At 39.5% G+C, this 23,352-nt stretch overlaps 1 protein-coding gene across 1 annotated transcript in view; it reads left to right on the forward strand.

Annotated features, from left to right (window-relative positions):
• The window catches only part of LOC140598719 (rho GTPase-activating protein 20-like), a 28,863-nt gene extending 15,346 nt beyond the window's left edge, over nt 1–13,517 (forward strand). The window contains exons 7-13 of the mRNA XM_072757245.1: nt 1,577–1,637; nt 4,278–4,466; nt 6,074–6,246; nt 7,561–7,722; nt 9,495–9,604; nt 10,121–10,310; nt 13,497–13,517. Coding sequence (XP_072613346.1) covers nt 1,577–1,637; nt 4,278–4,466; nt 6,074–6,246; nt 7,561–7,722; nt 9,495–9,604; nt 10,121–10,310; nt 13,497–13,517 — 906 coding nt within the window. The remainder of the gene's footprint in view (nt 1–1,576; nt 1,638–4,277; nt 4,467–6,073; nt 6,247–7,560; nt 7,723–9,494; nt 9,605–10,120; nt 10,311–13,496) is intronic.
• Nucleotides 13,518–23,352: the final 9,835 nt, after the last annotated feature.

Below are 23,352 nucleotides of genomic sequence, written 5' to 3' on the forward strand. Positions count from 1 at the left end.
CCTGAGGATGAAGCAGCTCATACCCTTTAGCAACTGGTCAAGACAAAGACAAGTTCTGAATAAGACCATGGATCTGGGGCTGATCTCTTTTTATGAAAGAGAAATATATTTGAGGATGAGGTTTTATAAGGGAAAAAAGAGGGACAGTGATAGATGGAGAGAACCAAAGGGAGCACTTGGAAAGCACAGCTTCTTATCCAAAATCCTCTGTAAATGTGATGTGACATAATCATAAGATGGTTTGTAAATTCTATCTGAGCCAATGGTATAATAAAGGCCTTTAAAATTTCAGAGCAACGAGAATTTGGCAGAAGAAATCAATGATTTCTGTACAAACAACATTTAATAATACATCCAAAATAAAATTGAATTTATATGTACTGACTAAAGCACATCTTTACATACGTTTCTAACCTGTATGATATAGAAACCCTAAGTAAGAATTAAATCCTGGAAAAGAGAGTGAGTGGTTTGAGGGATGAAGGTGGGGAGATTGACTAATGATTTAACTCATTTTATTTCATGTTTGTGATTTTCTTTACTTAAAGCGATCAATGTCACTAGGCAAAGAATTTCTATTTTAATGAAGAACTGGGCTTATTTGGCTTTATGTATACCTGATTTAAAGGATTCCAGCATGGCATTTCCAAACCCTACCCTACCTTATTAGCTCTTACTTCTTATTTGCAACACAATCTTGAGCAGATTTAGCTGTGTGTGTGTGTGTGTGTGTATCTGTGTCTGTGCCCATACCTATGACATTCCTTCATAAGGTGAAGGCCATGATTTTTAATCAGGAGTCAAGGGCACATGATAACTATTACCAATAATTCCATTTCAAACGTTTTTTTGCTTTAGTCTCCAGGAAGACTCTTTAAAATAGTTCAGCAATCTTTATAATTTAGAATTGTTTGTTTCAAACAATTGGGATTTTCAGTATTACTGGGCAATAATTGTGCTGGGAGTAATCATTTTCTGCATCTGACATGCTGCCTAGAGTCCTCATCCTTTCTCTCCCTAAAGTGGAGTTTGCCTGCCCCAAAGCCAGTGGCAGACTTCCGTCCACTATCTCCTCAATGTCTCTTGGGCATTTGTCTCCTTTGGCTCAGGGCTGCTGAGCTATTGATGCCTCTCAAGTTACTTTGCTCAGGATTAGTCATAGCAGAGTATATGGCTCTCTGGACAACATGCATCTCTGAGCAGGGACATTTGGAGACAAAGGCCAACGCTATCCAAGGAGTCTAGAGACAGCAGAAGAGAGGACTCTGAGATGAGACTTTTACTCCATAGTAAAGGGACACAAATCTCATTTCTTACACCATGGGCCACCCACAAAGTGAGGGGCTGGCTGTACTGTGGTTTCCCGGTCTTTATCAAAAATTGCAAGAATCTGGGACAGTCTATTGGAAGCTGTGAGGGGAACTAGTTAACAAGTACTATAGCTACCTCCATGGACCAAATACCATTTATCCTGGCCCCAATTCTTTCTTTTTGGAAACACAGATATGCTAAGGAAATGTGTTCTTCAAGTACTGTGAAAGATATGTTTTGACACCTAGTTCTTTTTGTTTCCAAGGGCTCTGAGAACGACTTCCAGCTGTGGGTGAGTTCTGGCAAGGAAAAACTTCCACTAATTGGTAAGTGTCAGGGAAAATCTAAGATGGGATTGATTAGGTTCAAAATTGTAACTCTAAGTTTCAAAGTAATGGTTGTTCTTTCTTAAGCTTCAAAATCCTTAAAAGTGAAAATCACATGCAATATTCACTCACATGTTTAATAAAGAATTACCAGGTACTGTTGCCCAGGCATTGATAACATCTCTTCATTCAGCAGCTATGATTTAGTGAGGGAGAGAAATGTAAATTTTTGTTTCTACTTCTTTTTACCTGACAAACAGAGCTGTCTTGAAAAAGTGTGATTATTTACTATTTACTTACTTATTTACTCATTAGGTATGAAAGCAAAATGGATTGGAATTTTTCCCATACATTTATTTTTCATATGTCAATTTTGAATTCTAGTTCCTAACTGCTAAGAAGCCTCTATTTGTGAGAATTCTCTAAAATCCAGTTATGTCTCTGAATCCAGGTACAGATATGTATTTAACACCCCTGCCCTGTGCCCAGTTTTCTCTGCATCATAAGGAAAATGAGATAATCACATTTAAACTCCTCTCATCTTCACTGATGAAATCGCCTGCACTTTGCTGTTTCTCAGGTTTTTTTCCATCACTGTTCTTAAGGTTATTGATAAACAGATTGCACCTCTTCTAAAATAGTTATTAGCACAAGTTCTCTGAAAAAAAAAATCTTTGGATTAGCAAAATTGTTTAGTGTTTCCAGTAATGGAAGGGTTTAAAGAAAAAGAAAAAGAAGACAGGATTGGTAGCAGGCCTTGAAGTATAGTAATGGATGGTAATGGTGACAATAATCTCTTCTAGAAATCTTAAAGCATTCCTTCTTACATGAAATTTTTTATCCTTTTAATAAACCTGTGAAGCTATAACTCTTTTTCAAATAATCTGGAAATCTAAACAACCAATTTCCTTTTTTTAAAAAACAACCAATTTCTTTCTGCAAAATATATATTCCCAGTCTTAGACTATAGAGTCACAAAGCTCATCACTGAGAACAAAACCCCTCAGTACCACTTCCTGTTTTGAATTAATGTTGACATCTTTGTAAAAGTTGGACAGGGGCAGCCCTGGCGGCTCAGTGGTTCAGCGCTGCCTTCAGCCCAGGGTGTGATCCTGGAGAGCTGGGATCGACTCCCACGTTGGGCTCCCTGCATGGAGCCTGCTTCTTCCTCTGCCTGTGTCTCTGCCTCTTTCGCTCTCTCTGTTTCTCATGAATAAATAAATAAAATCTAAAAAAATAGTTGCTTAGCAGTAAAAAGGAAAAAAAGTTAAATACTTATATATGTTTTAATAAAGTGCATTAATTTAGATAAAATGATGTAGATGGTAACTTTTGAGACTTTGAATAGCTTCACACACGAACGCAGCTCTAAGGAATCTGAAGAGCCTGTCGTTCATGATGATCCATTAGAGCATTCAAAAATGCATTTTTTAAAACATACTCTCAATTCTCAATTGTGGATTAACTCCTGGTTATCTTGGTTTGGTTGTATTGCTGTCATAGAAGCTTCTTTTTCCTTAATGGAGCGAAGTCCCTGTGATTCTTGTGAACATTGCATTCATGACGGATGAAAAGAACAGCAAAAGCTCCTTTAGGTACATTCAGTAATAAATCTGGAATGACAGAATGAGAATTTTCATTCTATTCTTAAAAAATGAAATCCATATCATTTCATAGGGTCTTTGAGAATTCTCTAGAGAGGAAAAACAATTTAAAGCATAAAAGAGCAAAACAAATCACTTGGCAGGCAATTCTGGATAGCTCTGGGTGTGGTTTTCTATTCTCTAACCATCGTTTTACAGTTTGCTTCTGGGTTTCCCACTCTGCACACCCTTCCTTCTGATCATTGCCTGGCAGGACACCCCATAGAGGGAGGGCAGCAGTGGAAGGGAACCATAAAGCATAAGGGCAACCCATCCCACTACTCTAGAGTAGCTCTGGCTGGAGAATTGACAAAAGGAAATGAACAAAAAATCTGTTCGACTGACATTCTGTTGGAGAGAATAGTGAAGATAGCAATTCTATATATATATATATACTCCAAATATTTAAAAATTTATTAACCAAAAAATAAAAATAAAAAATAAGAATATTAACCACCAATGCTTATTAATATATTCACTCTGATAAGTTTGTGTGTGGACAAGCATTTCAAAGAATTAGTGTAAGGCTCGACGGGGTCAAGTAATTTGCCTAAGATGTATAGATGTAGTTAGTGTCAAGGCACAAACTAGAAAACCTTCAACATTCTCAGATAGTTACCCAGCAAAAGTCAGCATTGTTTATTGCACTCATGAATATATGTATTTCAAGCAAAGTAACATGCTTTAAATTGTTTTCTCTTCTTAAAATCTTTCCCTTGGGCACACGCTTTCTGTAAGGTGTCCCCACAAGGGTGCATATGATGCTCACTGAGGAGGCACAGCCTTCTTTATCTAGAAGTCCCAGAAAAATACCAACATATACAAATAGGGTGATGCTTACACTCAGGTTTGGTTTGATGACAAAAATACCAACATATACAAATTTTTTCTTGATGACAAGAATACCAACATATACAAATAGGGTGATGCTTACACTCAGGTAGTTTGATGACAGCCATCACCATCATCCTAAATATTCAGGTTTCTTTCCATACAGGACATGAACATCCCTATGGAATTCAAATGAGCCATCTTCCATCTACTAAAGCACTGCCAAAGGAAGCAGAGGACTCCATCTCTCCTTCCCCAACTCAGGAGTCCCTCCTTCTGGAGCAGAAGATCACAGAGATGCAAATCCATTTCATACTGAAGCCCAGGCACCCAGCCCAGAACAAGCAAGGGAGAGGTGAGCCGCTTGCTTTTCTTCAAGTGCCTTCCCTTGGCTCATGTCTCCATGCTTAAACACAATTCAGACACACAGTTTATTCTTTCTGGGTGAGCTTATTGTCATCAATGAGGAGGAACAGTATAGGAAAGAATGCAAAAACTACCCAAAATCAAGCTTAGAAAAATTCAAAAGTCTGACATCAAGACCCAACTCATTTCTATGAAGGTTGTTTCCTTGTTTTAAATCTTTTGGGAAGACCTTTAACTCCTGTCTTTCTCTATACCCTCAGAGCACTTTCAAGGCTGCCCTGAGCCATGCCTTGTGCTGAGTAGTATATCATATATTTAGTTTAACGAGTTGTAGGTAGCATCATTTATGTTAAAGTTGAGCAAACCGAAGCTTTAAAATGCTGAGCTTCATAAGTGGCAGGACCAGGATGCTTCTGGTGCAGTGCTGGCACCCACATGAGTGGAGGTGGTGATGCACTCACTACATCCCAGAAAAGCCAAGTGGCCGGGTGTTCAAGGTTATTTGGTGAAATGTTCCTCATGTGCTTATCCTTCGAAACCTTGGCTCATCTCTGGACTCTTCAAAAATCAGTTATTTAAGCAATGTTAAGGAATCTTCAAAGGAAAACATTCACAGCTGAGCACTAGAAACTTTGAACTCAGCTTTTCACTGCTGGTCACCTTTTCTTTGGAAAGCTCTTCCTTCATAGGGAATGTTGAGTAATTAAAAATCATCTCTGGAAACTGGTGCCTTCGTATATATATATAATATATATATGCATTCATAACCTCTATAAGTGCATTCATAACCTCTCATTGTTTTTTTCGCTTCTATGATTTCTTTCAAGCCTGGGACTTGTGTGTAGATGTATATTTACATATATGTTTGAGTGTGTGTGTGAGGAAGTAGGTTTCCACACTTCATTGTGGTTTAGGCTCCTTTCAGTAAATGTTAAACCTATTTAACCAAAAACATCATCTCTGGGTGGGTTAGTGGGATATGACAAGAAAACACAGCCACCACATAGCCAGCATGTAATGACAACATCCCAAGGACCCTGACTGCAGCAAGTCATCCTTGAAGATGGCCCAGAGCAGAGGAACATAGAAGTAGGGCTCAGGCAGATTGTGTCCTGAGAAGCAGATCCTTTGGATGGTAGAAACTTGAGCACTCAGAAACCAAAGAGGAAATCTGGGGCTGAGGGGAGACTGGCTGTGAAAGCAGAGGATTACCAAACTCAGCCTGATTTGCATACCAAATCCTTCTAGCTTTTAAAATCAGATCTGACACCTGAACCCACTGATCACTCCAGTAGAAAACACATCTACAGGTTCAGTGCCTCCTGATGCCTTGTAACTGGCAGTAACTGATGACACAGGGAGTACTCACCTTGAGTCTGATCCAGTCTCTAGGTTTAACCATCAGTCTGAAGGATATGACCAAGAACTTATCAATGCCATGAGGATGCTGTTAGCCAACATCAGGACGTGGAGAGTTCTACACAACAAATGACTCAGTTTCACTCTTCTAGCCACTACAACGAACACGCTGCAAAATGGCAATGGTGAAAATAATGCTAAGTGAATTAAAATACACTAATCTCCCTTCTTCCTTAGATTCAGGCCAGACCATGAAAAGCACTGCTTTCAGAGACTGGGCCTTTTGGCGGCGCTCTGGCACTTGCCAGAAAAACCAGTGCAGAGTTGCACCATCGGCAATACCACAACAGCTCTTTGGGGTTTCACTCACAAATATATGTGATAAGGACAACTTGCCCTTCCCAATACTGGTAGGTCTCAGTTTGGTCTTTTTTTTACCTTCCTGAGGAGAGGGACCTTGGAGAGGCAAAGTGTTCTCATGCAAACCTACCCTCAAATGGAGAAATCATTAGACAGTCCCTGGCTTTGGCTGAGAAGCTTTGCTAGTGTCATTTGATTTACCTACTGAAGAGTCATTTGGCCAATACAGCAGAACAACGTTTTGCCTATTCCACTTGTTTCCACCGAGACCCATGTAGGCCTGTTCAGATCAGTCAAAATGGACTCTGTGTGCATGAATCATCTTCACATTCTGCTGTTGTCTTCCTGAACTCACAGTAGTCTCAGGTCTCCTTCAACGGAGTCTACTTAATCTAACAACTGAAAACATCTTACCTAAGCATAAAGACTCATCCTGAGGCATATATGAATCTGCTAATTCTAAAAGAGGATGTTAAATGACAGCCACAGAGTTTGCCCTTGTTATCTCAAATCGGTGTACTGAATTGTCAGTGTGGAAATTTCCTGAGTACCCAGGACCTCTGCAACCCTACACTACATTTGGGAATGTTATCCTAGGTGTGAAGAAATTAACCACGTTAGTTCCATGCTTGCTACTACCCCGTCCTTGCATCACATCAATTTTAGGGGGTAGCTAGAACTATTATCCTCCATACTTTACAAATGAATTAGCTTTCAGTATAGTTCACATTTGCCCCAGGTCACACAAATGATCAGAAGCATAATAGGTTTCCGATCCCTTGGTCTATCAGACTCCAGCCCTTATTATCTTTCTACACTGCAGGGAGGGGACATGAAGATAGAGCAAAGGACAGTGAAAGACTCATGAAGGAAATGTAATCAGATAATAAGAAGAGAGCTTTTGAGCTTTTTTTTTTTTTAAGGAAGAAGGGAAATAGAGATAGTTGGAATGGAGGATACAATCACTTAAAGAGGAATCAACAAATGGGAAATGAGTATGGCAAAAAGATTTCCATACTGGGGGAAGAGCATCTATGTAAGAGAATAAGGAGCCAAGACTGGTAAAGTAGGAGACAGGCGAGGATTCCACAAAGGCCTTGAAACACAGAAGTTTGATTTAAAAGGGCAAATTCAATGAAAAAGCTGATTAAAATAAGTGATTACAATGTTTCAGTGTATGACTGTACGGTGGATTTTTGGGTAGAAACTATAGAGAGACATTGACTAAAGAATCTAAATTGACTTTAGTTCTTCCAGCTCTAAAACCGTACACCATCCAATAGCCTAGCTCTTTCTAAAAGGAAACAAGCTTCTGCTCTGGGCTTGGGATACAAAATGTATATGCTCTTCTTTTTTTCCTACAGGATATGCTTTCCGTGATCAATCGGAAAGGACCACTCCTGGAAGGCATCTTCAGAAAATCAGCCTGTATAAAATCCTGCAGAATCCTAAAAGAGAAACTAAATTCTGGGGACAGAGTTAACTGTTACAGCAAATCTGTTCATGTGGTAGCATGTGTTTTAAAGGTGGGGAAAGGTCTAGCTTTACCACACATGGGTAACTGAAGCTGTGATGGTGTCTTTCATTATGATTGCCCAGGAACCAACATAGGCATAACTGATTAAGAACTTGTCAAACTGGAAAACACTTCATGAAATCAAATTTAAGGAAGCTACTGTAGGAGTTAAAAGCCCCATACATTAGAAATACTTTCTGTTTTCACCACAAACAGCCTACCTGAGGACTCCATGCAAAATACTAATACTAATATGATACTATTAATACTAAGAAATTTCAAAATATACACTCACACATACATAATATTTACCAAAGCAAACATCCTGCTTTGGATGACATCCTCACCACGATCCTAATGAAGGCAGTTTCCAAAAGAAAAATCATACGAAAAATTTGAGAATAGGTAGGGAATTTCACAATAGTAAGCAAATGTTTACTTTATGAGGAATCCAAAAAGGCTCAGTGAGGTGACCAAATCATTCTTAACCATCATTGTCGCATTGTCTCCTGTTTCTTGATGCCTTTTACTTTATAAGTCATGGAGGAATGATTTTGCCATTTGTGTCTCCTTTCACCACATCCTAGGCATCCTTTAGTTAATATTTGTGATGTCTAGCCCACCATCCAAGGTTATAACGACATGTTAGCCAGCTCTTGCTACATGCCAGTTTTGATAAACCTAACTTTTGGAGTAGGTGCAACAGACAAAAGTAGATTGGAATTCTGAAAATTCAATAGATCAACTCAAGAACTATATTAATTTGGAAATTATACAGCTACATCACAGATATCCCATTCTATTGCTAAAATGGGAATGGAGAAAGAAGTGAGAACTAGAATAGAGAATTTAATCCATCTACCTTGGCACTTGCTATCAGCTCTCAACAAAACTAAGTTAAGGCAGTAATGATGACACTCTTACAATCAAGGTCATATGTGGTCCTTCCTTGTCACATTTGGTCTTTTCTTGTCCCTCATTTCTGTTCAACTATATGAAAGATACCAATAGTCCCTGACCACTACTACACTGAGGTCCAGTAAAACACACCACTAAATATATATATAGGCATCAAGAGACAGGGGAAAGAATGATGATACATTAGGTACTCGAATAGCATGATAAGTGTTGCCCTCTTGAAGGTGCACACATGGAATTGATGTTTCTAGCAAGGTTTAATAGGGTCTTTTCTATTCCCGTGTTATAGGCACAGACTAGGAAGATGGTGACCACGTGTGCATAGAGTTCTTAGACATTCCTGAAGCTTTCCCTACTTAAAGTTGACTAATCTTTGTGGAGAATCAGACTCTGCAACCTTGGCCTGAATAGTATCATGCCAAACTATCTGGAGAATTGGCCTACACTAGAAATGAATACATCCTCAGGACCATCACGAGTTTGCCATTAGACTCTCTACTTTTGTATAGTTCAGGAAAGGAAGAATGATACAATTATGAGAGTAGCTTATGTAGTAGTTTGCAGAAAAGCACACAAAAGAGTAAGTGCTATATGATACAAGGGAGCTTTGTCCTCATTTACACTGAAGCCTAGGCTCTGCTTTGATGCTTTCATGTTTGTTGGAGAAAATCCACACACCTGCTTTTGCACGTACAAGTCAATGGAGAATCAGAGCAGAGTTCCATGTGGGTCACAGTTTGGGTATCTATGACGGAAGTAAGACTGAACTGAAGTTTGCAACTAAGTGTTTTCTCTGTAATATTTCCAATATATATTTTGTATATGTGAGTGTGTCTGTGTGTATTTTTCTTTTATCCACATAAGGATTTTCTTGAAAATATTGAAGGCAGTTTACTTTCATCGGACCTCTATGAAAAATGGCTTCGTGTTCTTGACGAAGTGACAGAGAAGAAAAAAATAAATGCAGCCCAGAGGTAATGATGCAATAATTACTCTACTCTGGTCATGGCTCAGAAATACAGCCAATATACTATTAGGAATATATTGGTTTACTTCTTGCCACTTTGACCACTAAAATAACATTCAATGCCACATAGTTTCAATTCTTGTCACCCATGGAGGGCAGTTTCAGAATACAGACATGCCTTATGGCTATTATTGTACTTCTCCTGACCTTATTAACATTGACTCATTAGTCATTGTATAACTTCTGAATATATGAAACTGGTAGACAAAAGTCAGTGGCCAAAGAGATGCCAGTGCATCAACAGCCAGTGGCATAACCTAAAGTTTGTCAAACATTTAAACGGAGTGGGTTAGCTCAGAAATTGAATTCGGTAAAACATTTTTGTATACGTTCATGCCTGGAACTCTGCTACAGCAGGCTGTATACTAGATCTAGAAAGATGTTCTCTGCTCTCCATCTCTATACTTCCAGCTGCTAAGTGCAGTGACTTGCCTTATTTAAAAGTGCATCTTTCTGACTTCAGGCTTCTAGCCCAGCTGCCAAAAGTGAACGTTGTTCTCTTGCGATACCTTTTCGGAGTGCTCTACAACATTGAGCAACAATCCTCATCCAATCAGATGACAGCTTATGAATTATCAGTGTGTATAGCCCCAAGCCTTCTTTGTCCACCTAATTCCTGCAGGTTGGAATTGGAAGAGAACCTCAAAAAAAAGGTAGGGAGAGCTCTCATATGTGTCCCCTCGGGTTTATAATCCAGGCTTTGAATCTGAAATGTGTAGTAGTAAATTGGATGGATCAGTTCTGAAAAGTGCACATCTTCCTAGGCTTTCTTGGAATGGCAGGTTTGTTATGCTTCTCTGGTGGAATATGGGAAGGGGTCTTAACGTGGGAAACGCAGAGCAGTTGAGTCACTTCTTTCCCATCCAGGAGATTCAATACTAGACTGACTAAACAAAAGAGAGAGGAGTGATGTAATATGGTAGAAAAGACCTGGGCTCCAGAGTTTGACAAGCCAAGGTTCAAATCTCAGCCTGATCCTTGAGGGAGAGCTTGTAACCTTGCGCAAAGACATGGTTTCCTCATGACACAATGGTAACAACCCCCAGTTCCTGTGGTCGTTACTGGCACATCCTAGGTGGCTTGGGCACTAAGAGCACCCATGGCTCCAAACACATAGCTTTGCTCTGCAAGTTGTGGCTCATTTAGAAAAACACTTGACTACTCTTTTGCCTCCGCTACATCAGACAGAAACTAGTGAGATATTCCAAAACATCCTGATGAAGCCACACATACCTAATAAGATGACAGCTTCCCCAAGCTCATGCCAAGAGCCAGCATTATTCAAAGTAAGACATGAGAAGGGACTGCGGCTAGACAAACATGTTTTCTCCCCAGCCCTGTGAGTTTTTACTCAAAAACAAAACAAAAGAAAACTTCAAAAAAAATCCACAGGAATATCCACTTTCCAAAAAATATTTGTCCATATTTAAGAAATGGATATCATAGGATTTTGTCACTGCTTTATACATCTAAATCAGATATTTTCCTAAGTTACAACCCAATATTTTCTGGAAGCAAAATTTTAGAAAATAAGTAAACTTTTAGAAAGTGGGTTACTTTGAAAACTATCCTAGTTTTAAAGATGTAACCTTTGGTATCACAATGTTAGGTATTAAATTAGGCCACAAAGTAGGAGTTTAGCCCTCTGTCTAGTAGTATTTTAAAATCTGTACTCAAAGTACAATGGAAAGCATCACTCTATGTTATTTATTAGAGAACTTGGGTTTCTATTTATTTTTATCAACTCTGAATTTTTCATAGAAGTCTTTCACAGTTTTGGTTAGATCCAAGGTTTATAAACAAAATGTGACCTATAACTCTTCCATATGAAAAAGAGCACCCCACTGTGTTCTTTTTGCATTACAGGCTTCTCTCATACAGTTTTTGATCGAAAATTGCCTGAAGATATTTGGCGAAGACATCACTTCTCTCTTGGGAGAGAATTCAAAGAGTTGTCATAACAATGGGAAGGCTGCAGGTACTGTGGATAATTTAATAGGCTTTAGGGAGACACAGGCAGCAAGGTTGCCAGGGGTCATGGCAGATACTTAGCCCTGTTCTGGAGCCCAGAGCATGCCCAGGGCAATGATTCCCAGCTGCTCCTTCTTCTGAAGGCTGGCTAGCAGGTCAAGGGAGGTTTCACACTGTTGGAGACCCAGGAAAGCATAGAAACTTCAAGACGTTTTGGCAGTATTAGGAGATAGCATGGTATGATACAGTGTTTGGGGATATTTTTAAACACAATTTTAAATGGATCCCGCATCTATATTATATTTTATATGTGGGTAAGCATATAATGCATAATTATTTATTTCTACTTATAATATATAAATGTGCTCTGGTTGAAACCATAGCACGGGGCTTTAATTCCTGCTCCATTCTCTTTTTGATCAATGGCTCTTGAGGCACCACAGGATTCCAGTGCTCTTTAAAATGAGTTGAAAATAACCAGCATCATTGAGAGAAAAGGACTTGACTTGATGTCAAACAACCTCTCCAGAGTACAAACTCCAGTGCCCCCATTTATCATCTACATGACCTTTGACCAATTACTCTAGCTCGGTATCACTTTATTCATGCCTAAAATGTGGATAAAAATAATGCCTAAATCTTAGAAGTGTTGTCAAGATTCAATAACATAAAGGATGTAAAAACGTTTCTAAAACACAATTAATAGAACTAGGAGAAGTTCCTCTGAGCCTAGTGCAAGTATTATTGGAGCCTAGCAAATCACAGCTCCCTGGCAACACCCCATTTTTTGTAAATTGGAGTTTAGATCCAGAACCTGGAGACACATATCATCAATCCCTCCATACTTTTGACATATCTTCGTTTTACGACATATACCTCATTGTGTTGAGGGAAGCTTTTGGATAATCCGTGTCATCAGGAATTAAGATGAGTCTAGTACCATGTCTGAGAATATGCTGGTGCAAGACAAGTGTTTGTTTTTCATGTCGTCAGTGACAGAAAATCAAACTGTTGAATCCAAGCCAGTGAGAGTGATAGTGATTTCCAGAAGAGCACAACTGCAGAATGCTACCAAGTCCCCATGTGGTCCATCCACCTACATGTCTACAGTTTAGTAAGGCACTGAAGACTGGAATCTCCATAATGACCCTTGACACTTCTTTTTCTGTTTTTCCAATGAATGAGGAATGAACCCCTTCCAAGACCCAGCTATTTCCATTTAAAGTTTTTTCTTTGGTCCCATATATTCATATTGAGGAATCTTCCACAAATTATCTCCCCTTTTCACTGCCTACCATATCCTATGAACTACTTTTTGAATTGTATTGTACTGTGTTGTGTTGTATACTTTTATATGGATAATAAAAATCATTCCATAGCTCAGTACGTTAGACAACCATTTCTTTGGTTACGATTCACATAACACTTCAGTGGAGACTCATCTGAGCAGTTCTGGTCTCAGACTGGATTTGAAACCAGAGGATTACTAATCTCAGCCTGATTTGCATACAAATCCTTCTGGCTTTTAAAATCATATCTGACAGCTGAACCCACTGATCACTCCAGTAGAAAACAAACGTCTACAGGTTCAGTGTCTCCTGTTGCATTGCAAAGACAGTAACTGATGGCAGGAAATTCTGACCTTCAATCTGATCAAGTCCCAAGGTTTAACCATCAGTCTGAACGATAGGAGCAAGAACTCATCAATGCCATGAGGACCCTCTTAGCCACATTAGAACATGGAGAGTTTTACACAATAAATGACTCAGTTTCCCTCTTCTAGCCCCTACAATGAACATGCTGTATAATGGCAATGGTGAAAATAAGGCTAAGTGAATTAAAACACACTAATCTCCCTTCTTCCTTAGATTCAGACCGGAAGACGATGAAAAGCACTGCTTTCATAGACTCGGCCGCTTGCCAGCGCATTGGCCCGTCCCAGAACAACCAGTGCACAGCTGTGCTGTCTGAAGAACCAGGAGAGCTCTTTGGAGTTTCCCTTATGGATATCTTTGATAAGGACATCTTGCCCTTACCCATACTGGTAGGTCTCAGTTTGGTCTTTTTTTTTTTTTTTTACCTTCCTGAGGAGAAGGACCTCGGAGGGGCCAAGTGTTCTCATGCAAACCAACCCTCAAATGGATAAATCATTAGACAGTCCTTCGCTTTGGCTGAGAAGCTTTGCTAGTGTCATTTGATTTACCTACTGCAGAGTCATTTGGCCAATACAGCAGAACAACGTTTTGTCCCTTCCACTTGTTTCCACTGAGACCCATGTAGGCCTGTTCAGATCAGTCAAAATGGACTCTGTGTGCATGAATCATCTTCACATTCTGCTGTTGTCTTCCTGAACTCACAGTAGTCTCAGGTCTCCTTCAACGGAGTCTACTTAATCTAACAACTGAAAACATCTTACCTAAGCATAAAGACTCATCCTGAGGCATATAAGAATCTGCTAATTCTAAAAGAGGATGTTAAATGACAGCCACAGAGTTTGCCCTTGTTATCTCAAATCGGTGTACTGAATTGTCAGTGTGGAAATTTCCTGAGTACCCAGGACCTCTGCAACCCTGCACTAGATTTGGGAATGTTATCCAAGGTGTGAAGAAATTGACCACGTTAGTTCCATGCTTGCTACTACCCCAGTCCTTGCATCACATCAATTTTAGGGGGTAGCTAGAACTATCATCCTCCACACTTTACAAATGAATTTGAAAGCTTTCAGTACAGTTCACATTTGCCCCAGGTCACACAAATGATCAGAAGCATAATAGGTTTCCAATCCCTTGGTCTATCAGACTCTAGCCCTTATTATCTTTCTACACTGCAGGGAGAGGACATGAAGATAGAGCAAAGGACAGTGAAAGACTCATGAAGGAAATGTAATCAGTTAATAAGAAGAGAGCATTTGAGCTTTTTTTTTTTTTAAGGAAGAAGGGAAATAGAGATAGTTGCAATGGAGGATACAATCACTTAAAGAAGAATCAACAAATGGGAAATGAGTATGGCAAAAAGATTTCCATACTTGGGGAAGTGCATCTATGCAAGGGAATAAGGAATCAAGACTGATTCCAGAAGGAATCAGGCGAGGATTCCACAAGGCCTTGAAACACGGGAGTTCGATTTAAAAGGGTAAATTCAATGAGAAAAAAATCTGATTAAAATAAGTGATTACAATGTTTCAGCGTATGACTGTCAGGTGGATTTTGGGTAGAAACTATAGGGAGACATTGATTAAAGAATCTAAATTGACTTTAGTCCTTCCAGCTCTAACACCGTATACCATCACATCGCCTAGCTCTTTCAAAAAGGTAGCAAGCTTTTACTCTGGGCTTGGGATATGAAATGCCATATACTCTTCTTTTTTTCTCTCAGGATATGCTGTCCTTTATCAATGAGAAAGGACCACTCACGGAAGGCATATTCAGAAAACCAGGTAGTATAAAGGCATGCAGAATCCTAAGGAAGAAACTAAATTCTGGAGACAGAGTGAGGCATTACAGCAAATCTGTTCATGTGGTAGCATTTGTTTTAAAGGTGGGGAAAGTTCTAACTTTATCCGCACATGAGTAAGTCAAGCTGTGATTGGTGTCTTTCATTATGATTGCCCAAGGAGCGACATGGGCAGAACTGATTGAGAACTTCTCAATTCGGAAAACACTTCATGAATTCAAAATTTAAGGAATCTACTGTAGGAGTTAAAAGCCCAATACATTAGAAATACTTTCTGTTTTCACCACACACCACGCCCCTGAAGACTCCATGCAAAATACTAATACTAATATGATTACTAGTAATAATAAGAAATTTCAAAATATACACTGATACATACATAATGTTTACCAAAGCAAACATCCTGCTTTTGATGGCTTCTTCACCACACTCCTAATGAAGGCAGTTTCCAAAAGAAAAATCATATTAAACATTTGAAGATAGGTATGGAAGTTCACAATAGTAAGCAAATGTTTATTTTATGAGGAATCTAAAAAAGGCTCAGTGAGGCAACCAATCATTCTTAACTATCATTGTCGCATTGTCTCCTGTTTCTTAGTGCCTTTTACATTATAAGTCATGGAGGAAGGATTTCGCCATTTGTGTCTCCTTTCACCCCATCTTAGGCATCCTTTAGTTAATGTTTGAGATGTCTATCCCACCATCCAAGGTTATAACGACATGGTAACCAGCTCTAGATACATGCCTGTTTTGATAAATCTAACTTTTGGAGTAGGTGCAAGAGACAAAAGTACTTTTGTATTCTGAAAATTCAGTAGAAGGACTCAAGAACTAGATTAATTTGGAAATTATACAGCTACATCACAGATATCCCATTCTATTGCTAAAATGGGAATGGAGAAAGAAGTGAGAACTAGAACAAAGAATTTAATCCATCTAGCTTGGCACTTGCTAACAGCTCTGAACAAAACTATGTGAAGGCAGTAATGATGACACTCTTAGAATCAAGGTCATATGTGGTCCTTCCTTGCCACATTTGGTCTTTCCTTGTCCCCCATTACTGTTTAACTACACAAAAGATACCAATAGTCTCTGACCACTACTACACTGGGCTAGAGTAAAACACACAGCAAATATATATATAGGCTTCAAGACACAAGGAAAAGAATGATAATCCATTAGGTACTTGAATACCATGGTAAGTGTTGCCCTCTTGAAGGTGCACACATGGAATTGATGTTTCTAGCAAGACTTAGTAGGGTCTTTTCTATTCCCGTGTTATAGGCACAGGCTAGGAAGATGGTGACCACGTGTGCATAGAGTTCTTAGACATTTCTGAAGCTTTCCCTACCTAAAGTTGACTAATCTTTGTGGAGGAACAGAATCTGCAACCTTGGCCTGAATAGTATCATGTCAAACTATCTGGAGAATTGACCTACACTAGAAATGGATACATCCTACACTAGAAATGAATACATCATGAGTTTGCCATTAGATTCTCTACTTTTGTATAGTTCAGGAAAGGAAGAATGATGCAATTATGAGAGTAGCTTTTGTAGTAGTTTGCAGAAAAGCACACAAAAGAGCAAGTGCCCTATGATAGAAGGGAGCTTTGTCTTCCTTTCCACTGAAGGCTAAGCTCTGCTTTGATGCTTTCATTTTTGTCAGAGAAAAGCCACACACCTGCTTTTGCACGTGCAAGTCAATGGAGAGTCAGAGCTGAGCCCCATGTGGGTCACAGTTTGGGTATCTATGAAGGAAGTAGGAATCAACTGAAGTTTTCACCTAAGTGTTTTCTCTGTGATATTTCCAATATATATTTTGTATTAAATATACATATGTGTGTGTGTGTGTTTCTGTGTATATTTGTGTGTGTGTGTGTGTTTTTTTTTATCCACATAAGGATTTTCTTGAAAATATCGAAGGAAGTTTACTTTCATCGGACCTCTACGAAAAATGGCTTTGTGTTCTTGACGAAGTCACTGAGAAGGAAAAAATAAATGCAGCCCGGAGGTAATGATGCAATAATTACTCTACTCTGGTCATGGCTCAGAAATACAGCCAATATACTATTAGGAAAATATTGGCTTCCTTCTTGCCACTTTGACCACTAAAATAACATTCAATGCCAAATGGTTTCTTTTTTTAATAATATATTTAATTGTTATTTATTTGTGTTCAATTTGCCAACATACAGAATAACACCCAGTGCTCATCCCATCAAGTGCCCCCCTCAGTGCCCGTCACCCATTCACCCCTACCCCCCACCCTCCTCCCCTTCCATCACCCCTAGTTCATTTCCCAGAGTTAAGAGTCTTTATGTTCTATCTCCCTTTCTGATATTTCCCACACATTTCTTCTACCTTCCCTTATATTCCCTTTCACTATTATTTATATTCCCCAAATCAATGAGAACATACAATGCCAAATGGTTTCAATTCTTCTCACCCATGGAGGCCAGTTTCAGAATACAGGCATGCCTTATGGCTATTATTGTACTTCTCCTGACCTTATTAAGTAGACTCCTTAGCCATTGTACAACTTCTCTTATATATGAAACTGGTAGACAAAAGTCAGTGGCCTAAGAGAGATGCCAGAGCATCAACAGCCTGTGGTATAACCTTCAGTTTGTCAAACATTTAACCAGAGAGAGTTAGCTCAGAAATTGAATTCGGTAAAACATATTTCTATACGTTAATGCCTGGAACTCTGCTACAGCAGGTTGTATACTGGATCTAGAGAGATGTTCTCTGCTCTCCGTCTCTATACTTCAAGCTGCTAAGTGCAATGACTTGCCTTATTCAAAAGTGCATCTTTCTGATTTAGGCTTCTAACACAGCTGCCAAAAGCGAATGTTGTCCTCTTGCGATACCTTTTCGGCGTGCTCTACAACATTGAGCAACAATCCTCATCCAATCAGATGACAGCTTATGATTTATCAATGTGTATAGCTCCAAGTCTGCTTTGTCCACCCGTTTCCTGCAGCTTGGAATTGGAAGACAACTTGATTAAGAAGGTAGAGAGATCTCTCATATGTGTCCCCTGTGGTTTAGAATCCATGCTTTGAGTCTGAAATATGTAGTAGTAAATTCGAAGGAACAGTTCTGAAAAGTGCACATCTTCATTGCCTTCCTTGGAATGGCAGACTTCTTTATCCTACTCTGGTGGAATATGGGAAGGGGTGTTGTTAAATTGCGAAATGCAGAGCAGTTGAGTTGCTTCTTTCCCATCCAAGAGATTCAATACTAGACTGACTAAACAAAAGAGAGAGAAGAGTGGCATAATATGATAGAAAAGACCTGGGCTCCGGAGTTTGACAAGCCAAGGTTCAACTCTCAGCCTGATCCTTGAGGAGAGAGATTGGAACTTTGGGCAAAGCCATGGCTTCCTCATGACACCATGGTAACAAACCCCAGCTCCTGTGGTTCTTACTGGCACATCCTAGGTGACTTGGGCACTATGAGTGCCCATGGCTCCAAACACATTGGCCTTGCTCTGCAAGTTGTGGCTCTTTTAGAAAAATACTTGGCTACAGTTTTGCCTCTGCTACATCCGACAGAAACTAGTGAGATATTCCAAAACATCCTAATGAAGCCACACATACCTAATAAGATGACAGCTTTTCCCCAAGCTCATGCTGAGAGCTAGCATTCGGCAAAGCAAGACATGAGTAGGGACTGTGGTTAGACAGACAGACATGTTTCTCTCCAGACCTGTGATTTTTACTCAAAAACCAAGCAAAAGAAAACATCAAAAAAGAAAAATCCACAGGAATATCCACTTTCCAAAAAACATTCTTCCCTATTTTAGAAATGGATTTCATAGGATTTCATGTATGTTTTACACATTTTAATGAGATATTATCCTAAGTTACAACCCAATATTTTCTAGAAGCAAAATTTTACACAATAAGTAAAGTTTAAGAAGGCAGGTTACTTTGAAAGCTGTCCTAGTTTTAACGATGAAACCATTGGTATCACAATGTTAGGTATTAAACTAGGCCACAAAGTAGGAGTTTAGTCCACTGACTACTAGTATTTTAAAATCTGTACCCAAAGTACAATGGAAAGTATCACTCTAAGTTATCTTACTAGAGAACTTGGGTTTCTATATATTTTTATCAACTCTGAATTTTTCATAGAAGTCTTTCACAGTTTTGGTTAGATCCAAGGTTTATAAACAAAATGTGACCTATAACTCTTCCATATGAAAAAGAGCACCCCACTGTGTTCTTTTTGCATTACAGGCTTCTCTCATACAGTTTTTGATTGAAAATTGTCTGAAGATATTTGGCGAAGACATCACTTCTCTCTTGGGAGAGAATTCAAAGAATTGTCATTACAATGAGAAGGCTGCAGGTACTGTGGATAATTTAATAGGCTTTAGGGAGACACAGGCAGCAAGGTTGCCAGGGGTCATGGCAGATACTTAGCCCTGTTCTGGAGCCCAGAGCATGCCCAGGGCAATGATTCCCAGCTGCTCCTTCTTCTGAAGGCTGGCTAGCAGGTCAAGGGAGGTTTCACACTGTTGGAGACCCAGGAAAGCTTAGAAACTTCAAGACGTTTTGGCAGGATTAGGAGATAGCATGGTATGATACAGTGTTTGGGGATTTTTTTAAACACAATTATAAATGGATCCCACATCTATATTGTATTATATATGTAGAAAAGCATATAATGCATAATTATTTATTTCTACTCTGGTTGAAACCAGAGCACGGGACTTTTATTCCTCCTCCATCCTCTTTTTGATCAGTGGCTCTTGAGGCACCATAGGATTCCAGTGCTCTTTAAAATGAGTTGAAAAGAACCAGCATCATTGAGAGAAAAGGACTTGACTTGATGTCAAACAACCTCTCCCGAATACAAACTCCAGTGCCCCCATTTATTAGCTATAGGACCTTTGGCCAATTACTCTAGCTCCGTATCACTTTATTCATGCCTAAAATGTGGATGAAAATAATGCCTAAATCTTAGAAGTATTGTCAAGATTCAATAACATAAAGGATGTAAAAACATTTCTAAAATGCAAATAATAAAACTAGGAGAAGTTCCCCTGAGACTAGTGTGAGTATTATTGGAGCCTAGCTAATCACAGCTCACTGGCAACACCCCATTTTGTAAATAAAGTTTAGATTCAGAACCTGGAGACACATATCATCAATCCCTCCATAATTTTGATGTCTTCGTTTTACAACATATACTTCATTGTGTTGAGGAAATCTTTAGGGTAATCCATGTCATCAGGAATTAAGATGAGTCTAGTGCCATGTCAGAGAATATGCTGGTGCAAGACAAGTGTTTGTTTTTCATGTCCTCAGTGAGAGAAAAAAAAAACTGTTGAATCCAAGCCACTGAGAGTGATAGTGATTTCCAAAAGAGCACAACTGCAGAATGCTACCAAGTCCCCATGTGGTCCATCCACCTACATGTCTACAGTTTAGTAAGGCACTGAAGACTGGAATCTCCATAATGACACTTGACACCTCCTCTTTATTTTTCCAATGAATGAGAAATGAACCCCTTCCATGACCCAGCTATTTGCATTCAAAAGATTTTCCATGGTCCCATATATTCATATTGAGGATATCTTCCCACATATTATCTCCTCTATCTTCAATGCCGACCATATCCTATGACCTACTTTTTGAATTCTATTGTACTGTGTTGTGTTGTATAATTTTATATGGATAATGAAAATCATTCCATAGCTCAGTAGGTTAGACAACCATTTCTTTGTTTATGATTCACATAACCCTTCAGTGGAAGCTCATTTGATCAGTTCTGGTTTCAGCTGAGGTCACCTGTGCACTTACAGTTAGCCTGCAGCTCCTGTCGAGCTAACCTAGGTTTCTGTGTATTGGCGCTGGCTCTCAATTGGTCCCCATGTCTTCCATAAGGTAGCTTCTCCTCCTTTCATATGGTGGAGGAAGAGTACCCAGAGGCAAGAGGGACTTTTCAAGAGTTAATGTGGGAGAGGACTGTGCAAAGCACCACGCCAAAGGTGGTGGTTTTCAAGACGAGGAGGCATTATTTCTTGAGACCACACATCATAAAACTCACAGCAGCACCACTACCACACATATCCTTTCCTTCACTGGCTTTTCATCCTCAGTTCTGTACACCAGCATTTCCTAAGGGGTATTCCAAGTAGGGTAGGAAGAATCTTTGAAATACTAATTTTTTTTTGCCTGAGATATTCCTTCCCTCAACCTTCTTCCTACCTTAAGCTGCCTTTAGAGACAATTAAATCACCTCCTCCAGGCATAGAAGCAAGAGGAGAATATGAGGAAAAGGGATCTCCATGTTGCTTATGAGTTTTACAGTGTTGGCTTTCTAGGAAACAGAAATGATTCATAGCATAGAGTAGAAGATTTGGGTGGCAATCTCACGGGAAAAAAGCCCAAAACCTTTGGTAGGTACATAGGATATCTGCACCATTTCCTGCATGGAAACCAAATGGAAGCAGAAAATCCTCACAGAATAGTGAGCTGACATGTCTAAGAACTATGGGGCCCTCTATGTCCATGCAGAGTTTCTAATACCTCAACATGGAACATGTATCTCCATCAGTCCCAGAGTAGTATGGAAGAAATAAAAAGCCACTGGGTGTGAAAGACATGCCTCAGCAATAGGAGTACAGGCCAATTTCCCAGGACCAGAGAGCAGTTTGGACACCTCAGCACCTATTTATATACATCAATGACACAGAGCAATTAGATAAGTGGCACTTCATCATTTTACAACTTGTCCTGCACCAGAAGACTCCGGAACATAGACACACTCATGGGGGCAATTAAGAAAACCTAAATCACTACCAGTCTCAGAACAGAGAATCAAACTAGGCATCAAGTGAGCTATTTAGAACTACAGAACTGTACATTTCTGAATCATGCCAGCGTGTAGACGGAGATTGCTATCAGTGCATATAGAATATAGGATCCATGCATTGTTTTCCCTTTCCCAGGAAGGGTTCCCTTGTGAAATAGGTCTAGGAAATTCTTACTTTCCTTTTGGAAGTCAAATGCCCCAGTTTTCTTCCACATATATTTCACATTATTCGACCCTTTTGAAGCGACCCCATTCATTAATGATCCTGGGAACATTTATTGCCTTGTGCCGAATAGTATCTTATATATTTAGTTTAACTTGGTGTAGACAGCATCATTTACGTTAAAGTTGAGCAAACCAAAGCTTTAAAATGCTGAGCTTGCTAAGTGGCAGAACCAGGATGCTTCTGGTGCAGTGCTGGCCCCACATGGGTGGAGGTGCTGATGCACGTACTACATCCCAGAAAAGCCAAGTTGCCCAGTGTTTAAGGTTATTTGTTGAAATGTTCCTCATCTTTTTATCCTTCGACAGCTTGGCTCATCTGTTGACTCTTAAAGCAATCGGTTATTTAAGCAATGTTAAGGTATCTTCAAAGGGAAACATTCACTGCTGAGCAGTAGAAATTTGAACTCAGCTTTTCACTGCTGATCTCCTTTTCTTTGGAAAGTTCTTCCTTCAATAGGGAATGTTGAGTAGTTGAAAATCATCTCTGGAAACTGGTGGTCTATAAATGCATTCCTAACCTCTTATTGTTTTGCATTTTCTATGTTTTCTTTCAAGCCTTGTACTTGTGTGTAGGTGTATATATACATGTATGTTTGAGTGTGTGTGTGAGGAAGTGTGTTTCCACACTTCATTGTGGCTTAGGCTCTTTTCAGTAAATGTTAAACCTATTTAACCAAAAACATCATCTATGGGTGGGTTGGTGGGGTATGACAAGAGAACACAGCCACCACATAGCCAGCATGTGATGACTACTTCCCAAGGACCCTGACTGCAGAAAGTCGTCCTTGAAGATGGCCCAGAGCAGAGGAACCAGAGAAGTAGGGGTCAAGCAGATTGTGTCCTGAGAGGCAATTCCTTTGGTTGGTAGAAACTTGAGCACTCAGAAAGCCAAGGAGAGAATCTGAGGCTGAGGGGAGCCTGGCTGTGAAAGCACAGGATTACCAAACTCAGCTTGATTTGCATACCAAAAACTTATAGCTTTTAAAATCAGAAAAAAATAAAAAATAAAAAAATAAAATCAGGTCTGATACCTGAACCCACTGATCACACCAGTAGAAAGCAAACATCTACAGTTTCAGTGCCTCCAGATCAGTGTAATGGCAGTAACTGATGGCCAAGGAAATAATCACCCTGAGTCTGATCAAGTCCCAGGTTTACCCATCAGTCTGAATGTTATTGACAAGAACTCACCAATGCCATGAGGATGCTGTTAGCC

Source organism: Vulpes vulpes, chromosome 4 (assembly GCF_048418805.1).
Source record: "Vulpes vulpes isolate BD-2025 chromosome 4, VulVul3, whole genome shotgun sequence".
NCBI lineage: Eukaryota > Metazoa > Chordata > Mammalia > Carnivora > Canidae > Vulpes > Vulpes vulpes.